The sequence below is a fragment of the Rhopalosiphum padi genome, chromosome 4 (assembly GCF_020882245.1).
Source record: "Rhopalosiphum padi isolate XX-2018 chromosome 4, ASM2088224v1, whole genome shotgun sequence".
Lineage (NCBI taxonomy): Eukaryota > Metazoa > Arthropoda > Insecta > Hemiptera > Aphididae > Rhopalosiphum > Rhopalosiphum padi.
Window position 1 is genome coordinate 46425794 of NC_083600.1, and position 19065 is coordinate 46444858.

Consider the following 19065-nt stretch of genomic DNA (forward strand, 5'->3'; position numbering starts at 1 on the left):
TCCGGATGGGAGTATCCGGATCGTTTTTAAAACTTTCAATTATGAGTGGTTACGTTTTATATTTACAAGTACATTTCATATATAGGTACTTACGCCTACCACATATTGTAATGAAGCACACACAAATTCCAAATTGACCGGTTTATTTGTATAATATTATAATATTTTAAAATTGAAACCTTTAAAAACTAAAAATTATTTTTATTTTCAATACTTTTACTTAGTAAAAAGCATTAGCACGCCAATTATTAGTTGAATAATATAGATGTTTTTTTTTAAAATGTTAATACAAACTTATAATATATTAAATTTACTATTTATGTACAATTTCTATTTTTAATTTGTTTTAGAATAAACGTTAAATAGTTCTAAGGATTAAAAACTGTGAATAAAAATTACGTTTATATTTAATATGCATCGAGGACATTATCTCGTTTTCGCTTGGCAGCGCTGCCTACTTTATGTTCCTTTCAAATACCAACTATGAACCGGTACCACTACTACTTCCACAATACTGCTGTAGTACACCTGGAACTTCGACCATCAGTTACTCTTCAAACGTCTACTTGTTGTGTCTTATTTTCGTGTATAGTGAATGGTTTGTGCCGTGTCGCGGTTTTTAATGTTTTTATTTTAGAATTTTAATTTTTATATTTTGTTTTTTAGTGTTTTACATTTAGTGTATAGCACTTTTATATGTGTATCTGTTAACCGGGAAATAAATTCAAATATGAAAAAAGAAATAAAAAAAAGTTCGTACTACGTTTGGTTTCTCGGAGCTCAGGAATGTAAAAATGTGAGAGACGTAGAAAGCATAATTCCCGTGATATCGACTTTGGCGGAAAGGGAAAAGAAAGTGACACCATATAAATTCACTCTCCAAGTAAGTCACAGGGGATTAAAGATCGTACACAATGTTTCGGCATTGATTTCGTTGCCGGGCGGCAAGAGTTCGAAAAGTGACTTGGTCAAGCACCTGATCCCCGATCACGCGGTCACCTGCGTCCATCAGGACGAGGACCTGGTGGCCGTCATCCTACTCCTCTACAACCCCGTTACCAAGTGGCCCGTCCATGTGCACGTCTACCGTTGTGACACCGTAGAGACGGCGACTCTGCTTTCCACGCAATTGCGAATGCTGGTCGACCGACCGGAGAACAAGAAGAAACTCAATGACATCGAATCGAGACTGCAGACAAAATCCGAAACGCACTGCAACGTTCGGAACGATCGAAAAAAAGAGTCTCCGCCACAGCCGCCGTTGTCGCCCGAGAGCGGGGTGCCGAGCCCAGGTCATGTGACTACCCTGTATGATTCGTTGGCGGCCGAGTTGAAAAAAAAATTGGGTACCGGAGGCAAGACCGGTGGCGTCCCGATTTTGTTGCCACCCAGAGATTATGATACCGTCCACAGACATCGTGGAAATCTAAACGGCATCGACTTTAGACGGTGCATGAGTGCTAACATCGTCGGTGTCAACAGTACCGGCGCTAGACCGCAGCAAGATTTTCGAAGATCGGGTACGAAAATGGGATCGAGTGGCGGGTCTAGCGGGATAGGATCCGATCACGCACCCAGTCCGGAACAATATGAACCGGAAAACGCGTATGCGGATAACAACTCGTCGTCAGGTATAGCACTTATATAGTTATTATCTTATTATAATATACGATTTTATAAAAGGTATATACCGTCATATGCGTAGGAAATATGGTTACACCATAACATATACGAATAACTAAAATAATTAATTATTAAACATTTCAATAAAAGCTATAACTGATTAATTCTTAGTTAAGAATGAAACCAGTCTTTATGACCAATTACAATCCTTGTTAGGTATAATCAAATAATTTCTATACAAATGTATTATTTTTTTATATGTTTATTAAGCATTATACATTTCAAGACACCTGCAAAATTTAATGGATAACTCTCCAAATGTATGATTTTCATGTAAATATAATTTTTTATGTCAAAACGAATGCTTATAATAAATTTAATATATTGATCGTAAAATGGTCCGAACGTTTACCATTTAACACTCTTATTATACATGTATACTATATTTTAATTCATTATATCGTTCATAAATTCATATAACTATTAATAAAAATTGTAATCAGTAAGTAGGTAGGTATTATTATTATCATATTTTGTATAATTCAATTCAAATTCAAATTGTATTGATAGAGTAGGTAGTTGCCCTTCAGAAAGTTTTCTGCCAGTTTTACTGGTAATTCTATGTAATATTAAATGCTACTCATTAAACTCGTACCCTTACAACATAAATACGTTTATATAATTGTGGAAATCTCATACGTTTGGCATTCGATGGGCGACTGTTTTCGGTATCCTTAATAATTTAAAGGTACCTACATATATATTGTATAAGAACGCAAAAAACCTTTTCAGAGGATGCCATGACGTAAGTTGTTATTCCTGTATAATTGCATTGTGTATAAGAATTTAAAATATTACCTATTCAATTTAATTTATTGTGTTTGAATCTCGTTTACATGCTTTTATAGATACTTATTTATTAATTGTAAATTATCTGTATGAGTATTTATCACTCTCGTCTTCTTCTGTATAACGGTTATAAATGTTTTCGTTAAAGTTTATTATAAACTTCTATTTTTGTATGTACAATGTACCCACCCTTATCCATATATATTTAAAACATAACATTTATATGTATACAGTAGGTATATATACTCACACGCACATGCATGTAATACGCATTATAATACTATATCCTATAACGATATCCGCAGTATTCAGTGGTGTAATTAGAAAATACATTTTTCCCGTTTGACTTATTTATGTAGTGTACATATTATATTATGCCATCTAAAACTGAACTAATAATAATGATAAATACATTTAAGTGTAACAAAAACCAGCACATTATAATAGTATTTGTATAGTACATTTAACATCGTATATTAGGTGCCAAATTTTTATATTATTTCAATCTTAAACTAAAATTAAAAAAAGGTTTTAATGATATGATACCTAAACGTTTATGTGGGTCAAACAATTGTTGTCCTCTTTTAAGCCACCCAACCAGCTTTAGCACGTGCCACATATGCGATAGCTCATAAAAATTAGCCGAACATAATAGGCATAGCATGCAGCGACTTTCTAATGACGTTTTTTTATCATCAAAAATGTCTACCTATAATATAGACAAATTCTACATTTTTTTTTTTACCAGACTTTTTGCAAAAGGGAAATCAATTCATTACAGATTAATGTTGTCGGCTTAATGAATGTGTTTCTAATGGCTTAAAACAATGTAAACATTCTGTAACAATATATACTTTTTTATAGGTACACCGGTACTCAAAACATTTACTGTTAGCTTAAATGTATTCTTAAGTACAACAGACATAATCAACCATTATGATTCGTATTGTTATTTTTCCCATCTCGAGTAATATTGCACTTGGGTTATAAGTTATAACTCCTCCTATGGACAACTAAAACTCTAATCTTCTTTGATTGAACACTTGACTTCATATTCAGATAGTTACCCGAAAATGTTAATAATAGTTTTAACAGTCTAGCATATCCGTACACGAATATACCATTAATCGGCAGATTTTAGATTCTGAGCATTTATTTCACGTCAAAGTATTAAGTATAATTTAACTGGTCTCTTTATTCTGTTCTTCTTGAAATAATTGTATCTTATTTCATCGATTAGTTAAGCTTATTGGTCAACGCATCAGATATCCTAAATAAAAAAAAATAATGTTAAAAAATAGATTGTGAATGTATATTGACGGAGTTACCTATTTGTCTTACAACGAATTGCGAGCTTATTTTTAGAAAGCACTTTAAAACATTAAAAAAAACTCAATATACTTTATCTATTTACAATACCTGAAGGTACTTATACTGGCTATACTATTATACTAACGTATACTAAATTATCTCTGTACTAATAATATAATAATTATTAGAAAATTAAAAAAAGTTACATTTTACTAAACATTAATTTTATAAAATAAAAATCTGACCATTTTTTTTTTTTTTTTTTTTGTTAAACCGTTGAGCATCTTTTTTTTTTAATGCGATTTAATGGCTATGTTCAAATTAAAAATAATAATACACCAATCATATACAGCACCAAGGTGAACGAAGCGAAACGAGTGTCAAACACACCATCTCTATATCACACTTTTAGTTGCGTCGTTGTAAGTCCTCGTGTTAAAAATACGACCTTACTTCTTTAGAGTAGTGTTATTTGAAAGAACACGACATCAGTTAGATACCTATTATATTAAATTTGAAAATAAAAATTACAATATTTTAGTATTACGAATACAATAATTAATAATTATTCATTTAGGTTCTAATAATGCGTATTCCGAAATTGTTTGTTGATTTTAATAAATTAAATCATGTTTGGTCAGAATTTAATTTTATATTTCACGAGAACAATATATTGTTATACATAATATACATAATGAAGAATTTTACTCGATGTCTATTATTTCATAACTTATTATTATTTTTTTTTTCATCTCTCGGTCGTTGTCAATTTGTACGGTGAATCTCTTCTGCCCAAAATAAATCGCATAAATAGGTACTTCCGTAGTGATGATTCTCATTTACAGACTTTAGCTACATCATAGTGCATACATTATGTCTAGGTATAGACTTCTATAATAGTGCTATACAGATAATTCAGCGACAAGAGTCAACCGACTGTGACTGAGTATTTCCTTTGAAGTTAGGCGCTGAAAAAAATACCAGCTATACCGACCTTGAACGTTCATTCACTTCTTCTCGTCCATCTTAATTTGGTAAAACTGCTATATCTACGTTTTACACAGCTGTTATGCATTCCACAATAAACGTCTCAGAGTTTCCCTCTCCCCCGTACATCGCAAGCCACAAAAATTCTTTAGAATTATTGTTCTTTTTACAACTCGGTAATGCCTACATTTGTATATATATATATATCAGTTCATTATGCGTAAACGCAATAACTCACATTAGGTACAGGTAAAACGTATATTATTATCATTATAATATGTATAGGTAGAGTAGTTCACCGGTTCGTCTCGATCGTCGCGATACACAACGCGTTTTCTAATCGACACGTACACAGTGTTGTTATGATCATTATTATAACAGTGAGAGTGAGTTTATCTTCCACGTTTTTATTATAATATTGTAAAAGGCACATTAAAAATAGGTACGCATTATATTGAGCATAATATTATTATAAAGGCGTACATCGTCATCATTATAATTTATAATATTATTATTATTATAATATGTACCTACCTGTGGTAACGGTGCTGCATACGTCGTCGTGGGTGTAACAGGATGACAAATAAGAAACCGGTTTTTGGTTTTACATCGTGTAGCACCGACTGGTAGGTACAACAATAATAATAAAAATAATAATAATATGTGCGCAGTTCACGCACAGGACCTCGTCCTAGACGGAACGACTTATGCCACTGGCGCATATAATAATATGTGGCATATACGATTGCATTCATTGTGTTTGACATGCTTTACGAATTGTGTCGTTTAAAACTATGATGCGTGTGTGTGTGTGTGTGTGTGTGTAAGGACTATGTGGATAGAAGATTTTAGTTTTTTTTTTTTTTAATATATAAGTCATAAAACATTCTATTTTTAATAATTATATAAAATATTGAACAACAATTAACCAACAGAAAACGAATGCCTTTCGTTGAAAAAAAATCAACACGTATAGTATACCTGCGGCATGCGTCAAGTATTGGCAGTATTGCTATATTTTTTACACACAAATTTTTTTTTCGTTTTAAATTAATACGTAAATTATTACATAATTTAATCAGATCTCTACTGCTTATATTATACACTATCCCTTGTCGTTATCCATCATCGATAATATTTGATCAGTTATGTATTACACCTATAATATCGGTTTACTTAATACATAATAAATAATTTATTAATATTGGCAACGTTAGAAGACATTTGGAATCGTTTCAAAAATTTTACGAGCGTCAACGTTAGGTATACACACTTGAATGCTGATTTCGCGCTAAGGATTTAGAAGTGTTAAAATATGACATTAGAATTGCGTTAAAATTCACAAAACCACTAATCATTCGGTCATTTGCACATCTTTGACGAGTTATTCAAACAACGTGTTTTTAGATAACTCTTATGGTTTAGATTTATGAACTACTCATTTTAAAGTATCGTACACGTTTTTGATATTTGCAAATACTATACCTATAGTATATTGTTATAATTGTCCTAAACAAATTTTCTCGTGTTCTCAGATATAATATATATATATTATATACTATATACATGTACACGCGATTTTGTAATCTTACAATTCGATAGACTTGGTAGTAGTAATTTATTATACAGTGAGGTAAATTTCCCAAGTATTTTAGCTGCACGTGTACTTCGTAACTCGAATATAGGTAATGAATTGGCAATGATAGTGTTGCGCAAGAGATGCATAAATCTTAAAAATCAATGACCTATACAGTGACAGAAGTAATATTAAGTAACATTGTAGTAGAAGTATAGGTATGTACTTATTATATATTTTTAATTCTTACTTTAATTATTCTGCAATATGCCAATATATAATATTACGTATCTATATTATTATAAAATAGATGATTTGAAAAAATATGTTCTGAAAATGTTAATTTTAAATTTCTATAATAATTATTTGAAATTATTGGTATAATGTCTATTTTATATTTTTATGTAATTGTGTACCTAATATATTATCATATTATTATTAATTGCTATAGACCTCATATACAGTCTACAATTATATTTATTTCAGTACCTATATCAGCTATTATGAAACAAACGCTAAATTTAAATAGTTTTCAAATTTATTAATATAAATCTTAATTAATTAAAAAAAAAATAATAATAATCTGTTCTAATTAATTTATCCACAGATAACACATATGGCAGAGTATTTTTAATTAAAGTTAAAAACAAATAAATAAATCACCATATTATAATATATATTATAAATACGAATACAAGTAATATCTTATGTGTGGTATAAACATGGTATTTATTTATGATTTTGGATTTAGAAAACGAGCAAATGTTTGTATGTGATAATTTTATATTTTTTTAAAACACGATTGTATCAACACGAAATTAATCTATATTTTGTATGTTGAAAACTTCTTTTTTATTATTATTATTAATGAACTCTGAACTACTGTTAATAAGTAGTGTTTGTTTCTAAAAATTGTATCAAATAAAACTATACACAATTTTTTTTTTAGATATCTTTTAATACAATTTCAAATAATTTTTTTTATAACCACAGTTATCTATAAATACAAAAATATTTAATTTATTTTTATTATAGATATCCTACATAAATAACTATTTTATATTTCAATAATTTGAATTATATAAATAGTTATGCATTTAATAAACTTTAGATAGTCTAATACTATACAACAAAAGTATGTTAACTAAAATTGATGATTTCAACAATAGAAATTGATTATCATCAGTTTAACAGAAGCTACTAAAATTCATTAATAATTAGCTGCCAAAATTAAAAAAAAATAGGTTTTTTTTTATGGTACAAGTTACAAACACATAATTTAACAATTTAAAATACTTTTTTGTCGACCTGTAATCCTAACCAGACCATGCGCCTAACGATACAAGAATATTATGATATTCTCAGCTGAAAAAAACTTAAAAAACATAATCATTTATTTTATATCTATTATATAAGATTTCAAGTGAATTACAATATTTTATATAATGATATTATCTAACTGTCTACTGAATTAGCATAGAATTTACTTTTAACGTGTTTATTTTGATGAAATATAATATTATATATATTAGGTATGTGCCAAAAGTAGGCACCGTATCACCCTAATTATCTCTGTGACAAATCAATATGTCTAAATGTTGTTTTTTTAACATTAATTTATAAGAAATTTACGTCATACCATGGAAATTAGTTTATAGATGTTAACTCTTTAAAATTAATATATTGATTTATCAGTGCCTTACAGATATAATAGGAGTGATACAAGACTTATGCGATGTGCTAAATACACAAATAATGTATATTTAAAGTGAATCTATTTCTATGTGGAATAATACAGACTTTTTAAAAAAAATTATTTATTTTAAATAAACATATTTTTTTTGTTCTAGATGCTATATTTACAATAATGTGAATATTATCATTAATCTCAAGTATTATTATTGTAGAAGACATTTTTTATATATTTTTTTTATTTGACATATAAATTACGGTACACTTCTAAATTTCACTATTTGTTCGAAGGTTGTTGTATCAGAGGTCATTTTCGTGTCTACATAATATAAAATAAATATTAACACGATGAGAAGTAGAAACTTAACAGTCCAAGATACATCATGTTTGTTTATAACTGCTAATCCGAAGTGGTTCTTATATAGAATATAGATGTGTATGACCTATTTGTTGTGCGTTGTACGTATGGTAATAAATTCATATATATATATATAAATCGAAGTAGTTAAGTGTCTATATAATATATCATTGCCGGTTTGCACTTACGAAATAAGATTTACTCGGGTATATAATTGTGTACATATTACACGCTATAATATGTACCTACACTAGCTTTACTGCTTTAGATATAATATTATGTGTCCATATAATTTTTTTTTAACGAAGTAAGTTTATGAAGATGATGAAATGGTTTCAATAACTATAAGATTATGCGTTTATTTCTCATCACGTAATACTGCAAAGCTTTATATTTTATAATTTTTGTTTTATTAAAAAAAAAAATCATATATTTCATGTATATTGTATATAATGGTTAATATAGTTTAAAAAAAGTATATTAGACGTGTGTTAGAAATTATAATATATATATATACACGTGGTTTTTGAAAATCGTGATTAACGAAGAAGAAAATTTATACACGCATTTCATTTGTAATTTTTAGAAAATCGTAATTGGGCGTATCTCCCGCAAAACGGTGAAATATTATTAAATTACCTATAAATATATGTATAGGTACATCCTACGTAGTTATATTCGTGTAATTTTAACACATGTGTATTATAATAATATAACTTATAGACTCCCTTAAATTTATATATTGAACAATAATTATAAATAAACACAATGGATTTTTTATTCGGTCCTGAGGGGGAGGGCCCTTAACACTTTTTTGAATGATTATATAACGTCTAATGTTCAATGATAAAATAATATGATTTGTTAAATTGTTTACTGTTTACGCTGATATAACATTTATAAAGATTTAGTTAATACTATTAAGTCATAAAATACTAAATGTCTAAATATTATGTATACATAGGTCATAGATACTCTAACTAGTTAACCCTCTCACTCTTGACAACATAACTGAATATTGTGTTTATAATATATTATAAATAGATAAATGATAGTAGGTACGCATTGTTAAGAAAATTGATCTTTTCATGAATCTATTTTTCTTTTTATCTATCCAATCCAATACGTATGTATTATATTACTATTACACTAAATATTTTACTACCAGCATAATTTTTCATTTATAAAATAATAATAATACTAACAATAAATGTAAGAAAAAATAAATGAATGCATAATTATTAATAAATTATAGATTTTAATTTTTTTTTTTTTTCATAAGGTCTGAATAATATGATGTAATGAATATATCATTGAGTAACAATATGGGTAGGTGTGTGTAAGTACTTAAATAAACAAATTATAATTTTGTGGTTATATACCTTAATGTTCAATATTTATTATCTCTACAAATTACTTCCTTAAAAGCAATATAAAAAAATACTGATCACCTCTCCACCGAGAATTTATTTTTATATTACCATTGACGTAATCATCATGGTTTATGTACAGTTTATTATAATTAATTTGAAAGTCTACAGTAGCCCAAATTAAAAATGTGGTATGAATATTTTAGTATATTTTAATATAATACATAACTAATGGACACACTTTTACCATAATTTATAAACAAATATGTATTAGCTATCCATAATTGCTAAATCTACTAAAAAATACGAAAAAATGTAAAATTTTACAATTTGCTTTATTTTTGAAAATTATGAATTGTTCTCATTAATTCATAAAATTACAACTTAAGTTCATAACTAATTCAAAAATTCATTTTTTTTTCAAAAATATCAACTATAAGTAACTCTATAATATTAACTTATTTTCGAATTTTTAAAAATTGTTTTATATAGTATACGATTACTTATATTTTTAAATATTTTTTAAGTATTGAATATATTATCTATGAACAAGTATTTGAGTATACTTCCTGTATGAATTACTTTGTTATGGTTCTGCACTATTACTTTATAGAAATACGTAAGCAGTGTCAAGTTAGTAATTAAATTAAATAGTAACGTTTCAATTTATACATTTTTTAATTATAGCCACGATTCCTGCAAAGTTTACTTTGACCGGGAATAGTACCTATTACACTACCTTTTGAGCGAAATACTAGACAAAGTAAACATTGACCGACAAATGCATCAGGATGCCCGTAACATAATTGTATACACAATAAACGCAAGAAGATTGAATTATCTGTACTCCTTGCGCTGCAGTTGCAGCCTAGAGTGCAGACCCGACAACCGGCTTCATTGAATTCTAAAGTCTTTTATAGTATTATTGTACTATTACACGTAGAGGATTTTCAACAGAACTCCTGTTGTATTATATTCTTTTCGGGTTAACCGTATACCTATATATGAGTGTATCTATACATTATTTATTTTGATTCTGAATATCTTTTGGTGTTTGGTAAAGAGAGCCGTGATAGCGCCCGAGCGCGAGACTTTCACACGGCACGATTCTTTGCCAAGATAATTATTATTATAGACACGCGGTTCGAGTCAGAGGTCGTCGATACGATGAAAATCGTCTATCCTCGCCTGGAAACGACGGCCACACAAGGCAAACCGTAAATTATATTATACTTGTATACCGTATACGTATTTGTCATTTGATTATGGCTATGATATTAAAGATATTTTTATAATATTATGTTCGTAAACACTTGTGTGTTTCCTAAACCGCCAATCAATCAAAATTCAAAATATAATCACAGTATAAATACACATGTTTCCCAACAGAAATAATGTTACGCGTTATCGTATAAATCAATATATACACTATAACATAATACATAAATATATATTACGAGACATACCGATAAGGCAATACCTATACCGTATAAGTACTAATCTTCGTGCGTTATTAATTTTTGTTTCATTTTAATATAAATTGTAGACTTACGTTTCTCCACTTATTATAGTGATAAATTAATCATTACAAAAATATCGATTGTAAAAAGAAACACAAGCATGCGTTACTGCATGCCAAGTTGAATAACGGTTTGTGGCCCGGAGCATTTGAGTAAAATTCATCTGGTGCACTTTCTCCATACGCATTATTAGTATTCTCTGGTATACAACTATTTACTATTTAGAGTATATAATTACCTAATTAACAAGACATGTTTATAAAATTGTACAGGTTACGTATCAGTAAAACAATGACACAATGAATAAAAATAGATATTTAATAATTAATAATTATTTTTTTTATGTTTACGAAAATAAATATGAATTTTAAATCAATATTAACCGATACATAACGTAAATTAAAATATATGTATAAAAATAAGCTCTTCACATGAAAAGTTAAATAGGTATGACAGTTATACACTTGTATATACATAAAACCCATATAATATTCTAGTTAGGTGAGCTAGAAGAAAAGTCATGCTTTCTGTCAGTTAATTATTTATGTTTTGCTTTTAGATAGTAAATATAATAATATTAATCCATTAAAAATGTTATTAAATTTTTATTCCACTTTTCTTACTAGTTTAAATACATAAATAGTTTTGTTTATCAATTTCAGAGAAAAAAATAATTAATTTCTAGTTTCATATATTTTTTAATGCCTCTTTTCGATACATACGTATATTTGGATACATTATCTTTCGTTTAAGCATATTTCACCGATTCGGTGTTACTTGGGTAATTTTTATTGGGAGCAAACTCTATTTAATATTATATACATTTTTAAATTTTAATGTGAAATGACCTAATCAATTTTCACAAATCATAAATTGGAAAACTGATTATCATCAAATTATTGTAACCATATATAATTACAATTTCGAATGCAGTTTGAAAATTATAATGATAATTGTTATACAATGCAAGGCATAAATCTAATCGATTACTTTTTTTATATAATTAATCATTTAAACGTTAAATATAATGTTTCAACGAATAAAATTTAATACTAAAAATTCTTTTTTGATACTATTATTAAATTATAAAAAGAGAGCATTGCCCTCTTCAATTTTTATAGGTATAAATAACAGTCGCCCCATTGCCATTTATGTATACCAGTTTACGACTGCATGTGTTTATATATTTATAGTTGTTGCAATTTACAACTGTACCAACTTATATAGCTAGTAGCTATGGGTTATTAAGTCATCATCTTTGTATAGAGAAATAATTTTATAGTCCAATATCCACATAAAAATATATAGATACCTGTACAAAATATAGGTATACATAAACATTATATTGAAGACTATAGTTCAATACAATTCCGTGGCTTTTGGTATACGATTTTATTTCGTGGCGAACCGCCAATTCATACGTAATATGACCTCTTTCTCATGCCCCCTTGCAGTGGCTGAATAAAAAACCGTGTGAATTGTGCCGGATAGACGATTAAAATAAAACTACAATTGTTTTGCCACAAATATTGTAAATGTACAGTGTAAACATAAACAGTGAGTACTGAGTACAACTATTTTTTTCTATCGATACGTTTAATTTAAGTTTTATATTATGCTGTATCTATACGTTTAGTTGTAACTAATTCGATGCGTTCAATCAATTATATCCGTATAGTTTAACTTGCGGTCGTATTATATATACATATTTTTGTAATGCTAATAATAAATAATAATATAATATTTATGCAGGTTCATAATATACTTTACTTCGATCGGTGTTTTGGGCGACGCTGTCAAGAGAAAGGTATTTCTTGAGGTCAAAATATGGAATTTTAGATTTCTAGGCAAACTGTATTAAACCGGTTAATCGAAACAACATCAATATAATATTTTATTTTAGTGCAGAATAACAGCGAATTTAAAGTTTTCATTAGGTACTTTAAAATTGTTGGTTTAAAATTGATCAAAACACACAAGTTGTTTATATAATACGTATTACACATATTATTTGTTAGGTAGGTATACCTTGTTTATAATAACTGAAAACGTGTTTAAGTCGTCCTTAAGACTATTTTTATCAGCTATATTATAATATGTAATAGACATCAATTATAATTTAAAATTTAAATTGATTTTTTATTAAATGAATATTTTTTCTTATAATTTTAGTCATGTTAAAAATAATGACAGCACTATTATACAATTAGTAGTTTTACTTGATATTTATTATAGATTATACTGTTATAGGCATAAATAAATTACTAAATTATACCTATTTACAAATAATTATAAGTCTTCTAATAAATCATGTTATTTTTGTCAAATTAACCTACATAAATAAATATCTGCATTTTTGGTTACCAAAACCAGTTTAATTTAATTAGTTTAATAACAATATTTTGTTATTTCATTTGTTGTTTCGTAAGCTATATAGTAATTTTCTACGTTTTGAGTTAAATGCGACGATGACAGTTATAATATTAATTATTATTTTTTAACTAAAAGTAATTTTTTATTTAAATACCTATACAACACACATTTTTAACATAGCTGCTTAAATATATTTTTTAGATGACGATTGGAATGCGAGTCCGTTAGAAGAACCATTGTTTGCAAAACCTACCAATGACCACCCGCTACCCAGAATCAGGAGACAAGACAGTGGTGTGGACAGTAGCAGTAGTCCAGTTACATCACCGGAAAAAGACTATTACAATGGGAGACAAGAGCAGCAACAACATAACAACGTTACAAATTTTAAACGCCAAAACTTTGGTAATAATAACAACAATATTTCACCAAATCTAAGAGAAAAGTATTCAGATCGTAACGTCGCTCTGGTCCAACCAAGACCGAGAAACTGTGATGCGGCCAAGAACTCTGCGCAGACGCCCTTAACCGTGCCAGAACACAGGAAAAAGCCTGTAGAAATCAGACAGAGGACACCATCACCAAATCGTTCTACAGTCAGAGAATCTCCACGGGAGAGATTCAAGGATGCTAAAGAAAAGTTCCTTATGTTGGAAAAAGAACGAATTGACGAGCAACAATCTGAATTAAAGAAACGTCTTGAACGACAGCGCAAAGAAAACGCAATGCCCATGATCAGAGCAGCGGTCAGGGAATCTTGCAATTGGTCACGAAGTCACCATTCAGACGACGATGAAATGGACAGGAATCGGTATGATGATGATGGTGATTATAACGACGACCATTTTGGCCATCAGGTGGTAAAAAATTATAGAAGAACCAATCGACCGAGAGAACGTCTAGATACTGATTACAATAGTGGTTATTCGAAGCCAATTTCTAATAGACAGTCTAGGAAGTATCAGGTAAATTTAAATTTTAAAATTAAACATTAAACAGAATTAAATGTACTGTTAGTATTAATATTTCTATTATTTTTTTAAGTAAAAAGTAATTATAATATTATGTTTACATAAGTATTTAATATTAATAAAAAGTGGAACTTTTTAATTTTGATTCGGAACTTGCGTTTAGTTATATATATAAATTATCTTATATATTTGTATATTTGTTAATACACAGTTTTCATTTTCATAATAAATCATAATGCATGATTCTGAAATGATCCTGAAAAATAAATTATAATTATTAATTTTATTCTGATCGCTTTCGTGAAAAAATTCATAATTTTCATATTTTTGTAAACATTTATATTATTTGTCTCAAATTTACTAATTCATGAGTCATGATTGAAAGTTTATTTTTCTTTGTATAAATAAGATAAAAATAAATCATCGATAATATTTTACAATTTAAATCAAATTAGACGTCCAAAGATATTATATTGCACATCAATTTTGTTATTGTAATATATTCAAATGAAATGAGAAAGCAGTTGCAACTTGCAATATTATTTTATTGAATTATAACCGTGGTTTAAGACTTTCAGTCTTATTGCGGTTACTTTTACTATGGACGTAATTGATGGAAATTACTATACATATTGCATATTTAAAATAAAACTATAGAATTTATATTGTATTATTCCAAAATAATTCTCACCAAACACTTTATTTTATTCGTCCAGAACGAAGATCCCACTATATTTATAGGTGGCCCCATTATTAATTCAGTCAGAAACATAAAGAAAACGTCGTAACCACCTGCATTGTCTCCGTCTTATTAACGCATAATATATCAAAATGTACCAATTTTGCCTGGTTAGCTTTAATAATGGATTGAATGAATTGACCTATTAACAAACATAAAGGCAAAAGCATTATATGAGTTTTTCATTGGTTTTTTACGGTATTTTAATTTTTAAGTCAACTATAGAGTGCTTTTACATACTAATACTTTACATACTTATAACTCTCTTAAAAATTAAACTATTATAAAAACCTAACGAAAAAATCAGATAATGTCATTACCAATATTTTAGGTTAGGTCGATTTACTTTAAAATTTAAGCTAACAATAAAAAATTGAAACTGCTAAAACCGTTCAACAGTTTCTGAGATTAGCCGTTAGTAAAAAACTCATTTCATATTTTTATATATTTATTATATTGATTATAAATTAACGATATATAAGTAAAGTACTTATAAAATTACCCGTCCAGTTCGTCTTGGAGCAGGAAAACCGTTACGACTTAAAAAAAAAAAAACAGTGGGCCGGAAGTTAAATTATATTTAGTTAAATAAATATTATAACCCCCACGATCTAAGATAAAGAGTGGGATTATGATACTTTTTTTAATATCATATAGTATGTAGACCACACTGTTTTTTTTTAAATCATAACGGTGGCCGAACACAAAAATAAACTGAACGAGTTTTACAGATTATATTATAACTATTATAATATTATATGTATATTGGTCTTGAATTTGTGGTGGAAGTGTAGGAATCTTAAAATATGCCGAACTTCAAAACCACTTATATCTATGTGAGTGGAAGTTCACTTGCACCACAACACGTTTTAGGACGACCCGCGGAATTATAATATGATTGATCGTATGCATAATAATATACAAATGTATATTACAATGTATATAATCATAATTTAAATTGTTGTTTCGAATTTCCACAGCACGATCACGACGAATCCAGATTGGTGCCGAGGAGTTATTCAGCCGAAGACTTCCCGCAATCGGACCACCACAACTACCGGCCACCGCCACCGGACGACCGGCACAAACACTCGCCACGCCGGGCCGCGATACCGGAAGCTCCTCGAGCCGCGCCCAGGCGTAATCGTTACAACGACGTGTCGCCGCCACCGGCGGAACTGTCGTCGCGTGCGAACGATTACAAACGGCGGTCGGCCGCGTACGCTTACGAAGACGACGGTGGCTGTTGTCCACCTACGAGTTACGGGGGCAGACCGCGCGGCGGTGAACCGGACATCCGGGAGGCGGACGACGACTGCGACGATTGCGACGACTGCGACGACGACGGTCTGCCGCCGACGGCGTCTGTCGGTCGAGAGTACAAGCGGCGATCGGCGGCGTACGCTTACGAGGAACACCACCCGCACCATAACCAACACCCGAACAAGCACCATCGTCAAAACCACCACCACCACCACCACCAACACCAACAACAACAACAACAACAACAACAGCAGCATCAGCAGCACGACCTCGGCGGCAGCGGTTATGGCGGCAGCAGACGCGACCCGATGTCGGACAAGCGGGCGGCACAAGCGGCGGCGGAGGACAGCCCGTCGCCGATTTCGCCCAGGTACAGGCACAGCTACGCGGAAGCGTATCACAGGCATCAGCACCAGCAGGCACAGGCGCCGCAAGAATCCGTGATGTACCGTCACAACGGTTCGCTACAGTCGTCCGGTCGGATTGGAATCGCGGCGATACACCCTTACTAATAAAATAACATAACGTTATGATTGTCGTAACAGCCATCGTTTTTGTCGCGAACACGATAAATATGCCGACGCAATACACACACATAATACCGTAACCGATTGTATATAATATTATAATTATATTAACCCGCTGAGCGACTCGACGGTGTTATTATTATTAGTATTATTATTATACGAAGACGATCTAACAATAATAATATTAATATATGTATTTTTTTTCTTGTTCACTTTGTTTTTCTATTTTTACGTATTTTTTTTTTTTGTCAGTGACGTCACGTGCTATATATATTTTGTAAATTCCGTAGATTACCCGTAGAATTCCGGAAAACATATTAGAAACTAATCCAGATCATCTATTCTTTGTAAGTTTGTAACACATAATACACTGTCAATTTTCATGTTCTGTCTTTTCGAAGATCAAAAATATACACGTTAACATAATTTTTAAAGGACTTACAGTTTTTAGATTTGTACCTTTTAATATAATATGTATAATGGCAATATTATGCTTATGATTATGTACCTATATCTATATAATTTTATATTCAATAGCTAAGTCAGTTTCTGATCATTTTGTGATGTAAATATTAAATACTAAATCACTACTTAATAATTGATAAGCATTTATTGTTTTATAAGTTGAGTGAAGTAATTTAAGAAAGTAAAACCTCCAACAGTCGTACAATATGAAACTAAGGAAAAATCGTATAGATCATATTGTAAATTGTTTGCTCAGTTATTAATAAACGCATTATACACAGTCATTATTTTATTATACACGTACATTATTATATGTATAATATACATTGTATGTATTATAAAGACATTGCATTATTATATAATACTAATTGTTTTTTTATTTCACTCAATAAAATCTATACATGTTGTAGCGTTTTTTTATACGGATATATTTTTATAATAAAAATTTTCATAAATATTATAAATATTAATACTAATTGAATATTATAAATACTTTATTATATAATATAATTATTATTAGAAACTAATTTTTACTATATGGGTACCTATAGTGTACCACCTATATCGAATGTATTGATATTTATTTGCTTTTCTATACTTTTTCAGTTATGTATTGCCTATTAAAATGTTGAAAATAATTGGTTACCTATTTTTTTTAAATAGAATTGGTATTTCCGATGAAACTAATGGTATAATATCAAATTGTATAAAATTAATTTTTACTTTTGAAAGCATAATTTTATATGAAGAGGGTGGCAATACAAAAAATTAACACTTGAGCGTTGTAATTCTGACTATTTCTGAGTAATTGGCTCAGTCTAGTGGTTTTTCGTTTTACTTATAAAATATTTATAATTATAATAGCAGCAGCTGCAAATTTAAGTGATTTATAGCAATAACGCACTAATTGACTAATTCACTTAAAAAATTGACATATATATATATATATATTTAGTCAAACTACACTCTAGTACGAAGTAATACTGTTATATAGGTAATCTATATTGTACGTTGAAATTGATTGCCGTTTTGTATGGTAAATATAGAGTTTTAAATGTGGAATAGTTGCTATTTATTATTTCATTAAGAACGATTATGTCTTTTTTTTTAAAACATACTCTTCAATATTCAAAAATAGTACATTTTTATAAATACACATGATGAACTTTTTCATGCTTAAATTTATATACCGGCTAAAAATCAACTATGAATGACAGATAAGATGATCATTTTAACTATAAGGTTCAATTTGGATTGTACAACATTATACATAATACATAAATAAACATACGCGTTATAACATAACGCTTTCAAAATATATATCTTGATGGCTATAATATATCACAATATTTCGTCGCACTACTGTTATTATATTACACACACCTCGATAATTATTAAATACACACTCGCGATGACAACGCGAGAACCGTTCAAATATGAA

General features: G+C 29.2%; 1 protein-coding gene across 1 annotated transcript; it reads left to right on the forward strand.

Annotated features, from left to right (window-relative positions):
* The first annotated feature begins 521 nt into the window (after positions 1-521).
* On the forward strand, positions 522-18044 carry LOC132928873 (uncharacterized). Its single transcript, XM_060993801.1, has 3 exons — positions 522-1631; positions 13861-14624; positions 16350-18044. The coding sequence occupies exons 1-3, from the start codon at positions 731-733 to the stop codon at positions 17142-17144; spliced, it is 2460 nt and encodes an 819-aa protein (XP_060849784.1). The 5' UTR covers positions 522-730; the 3' UTR covers positions 17145-18044.
* The last annotated feature ends 1021 nt before the right edge of the window (positions 18045-19065 follow it).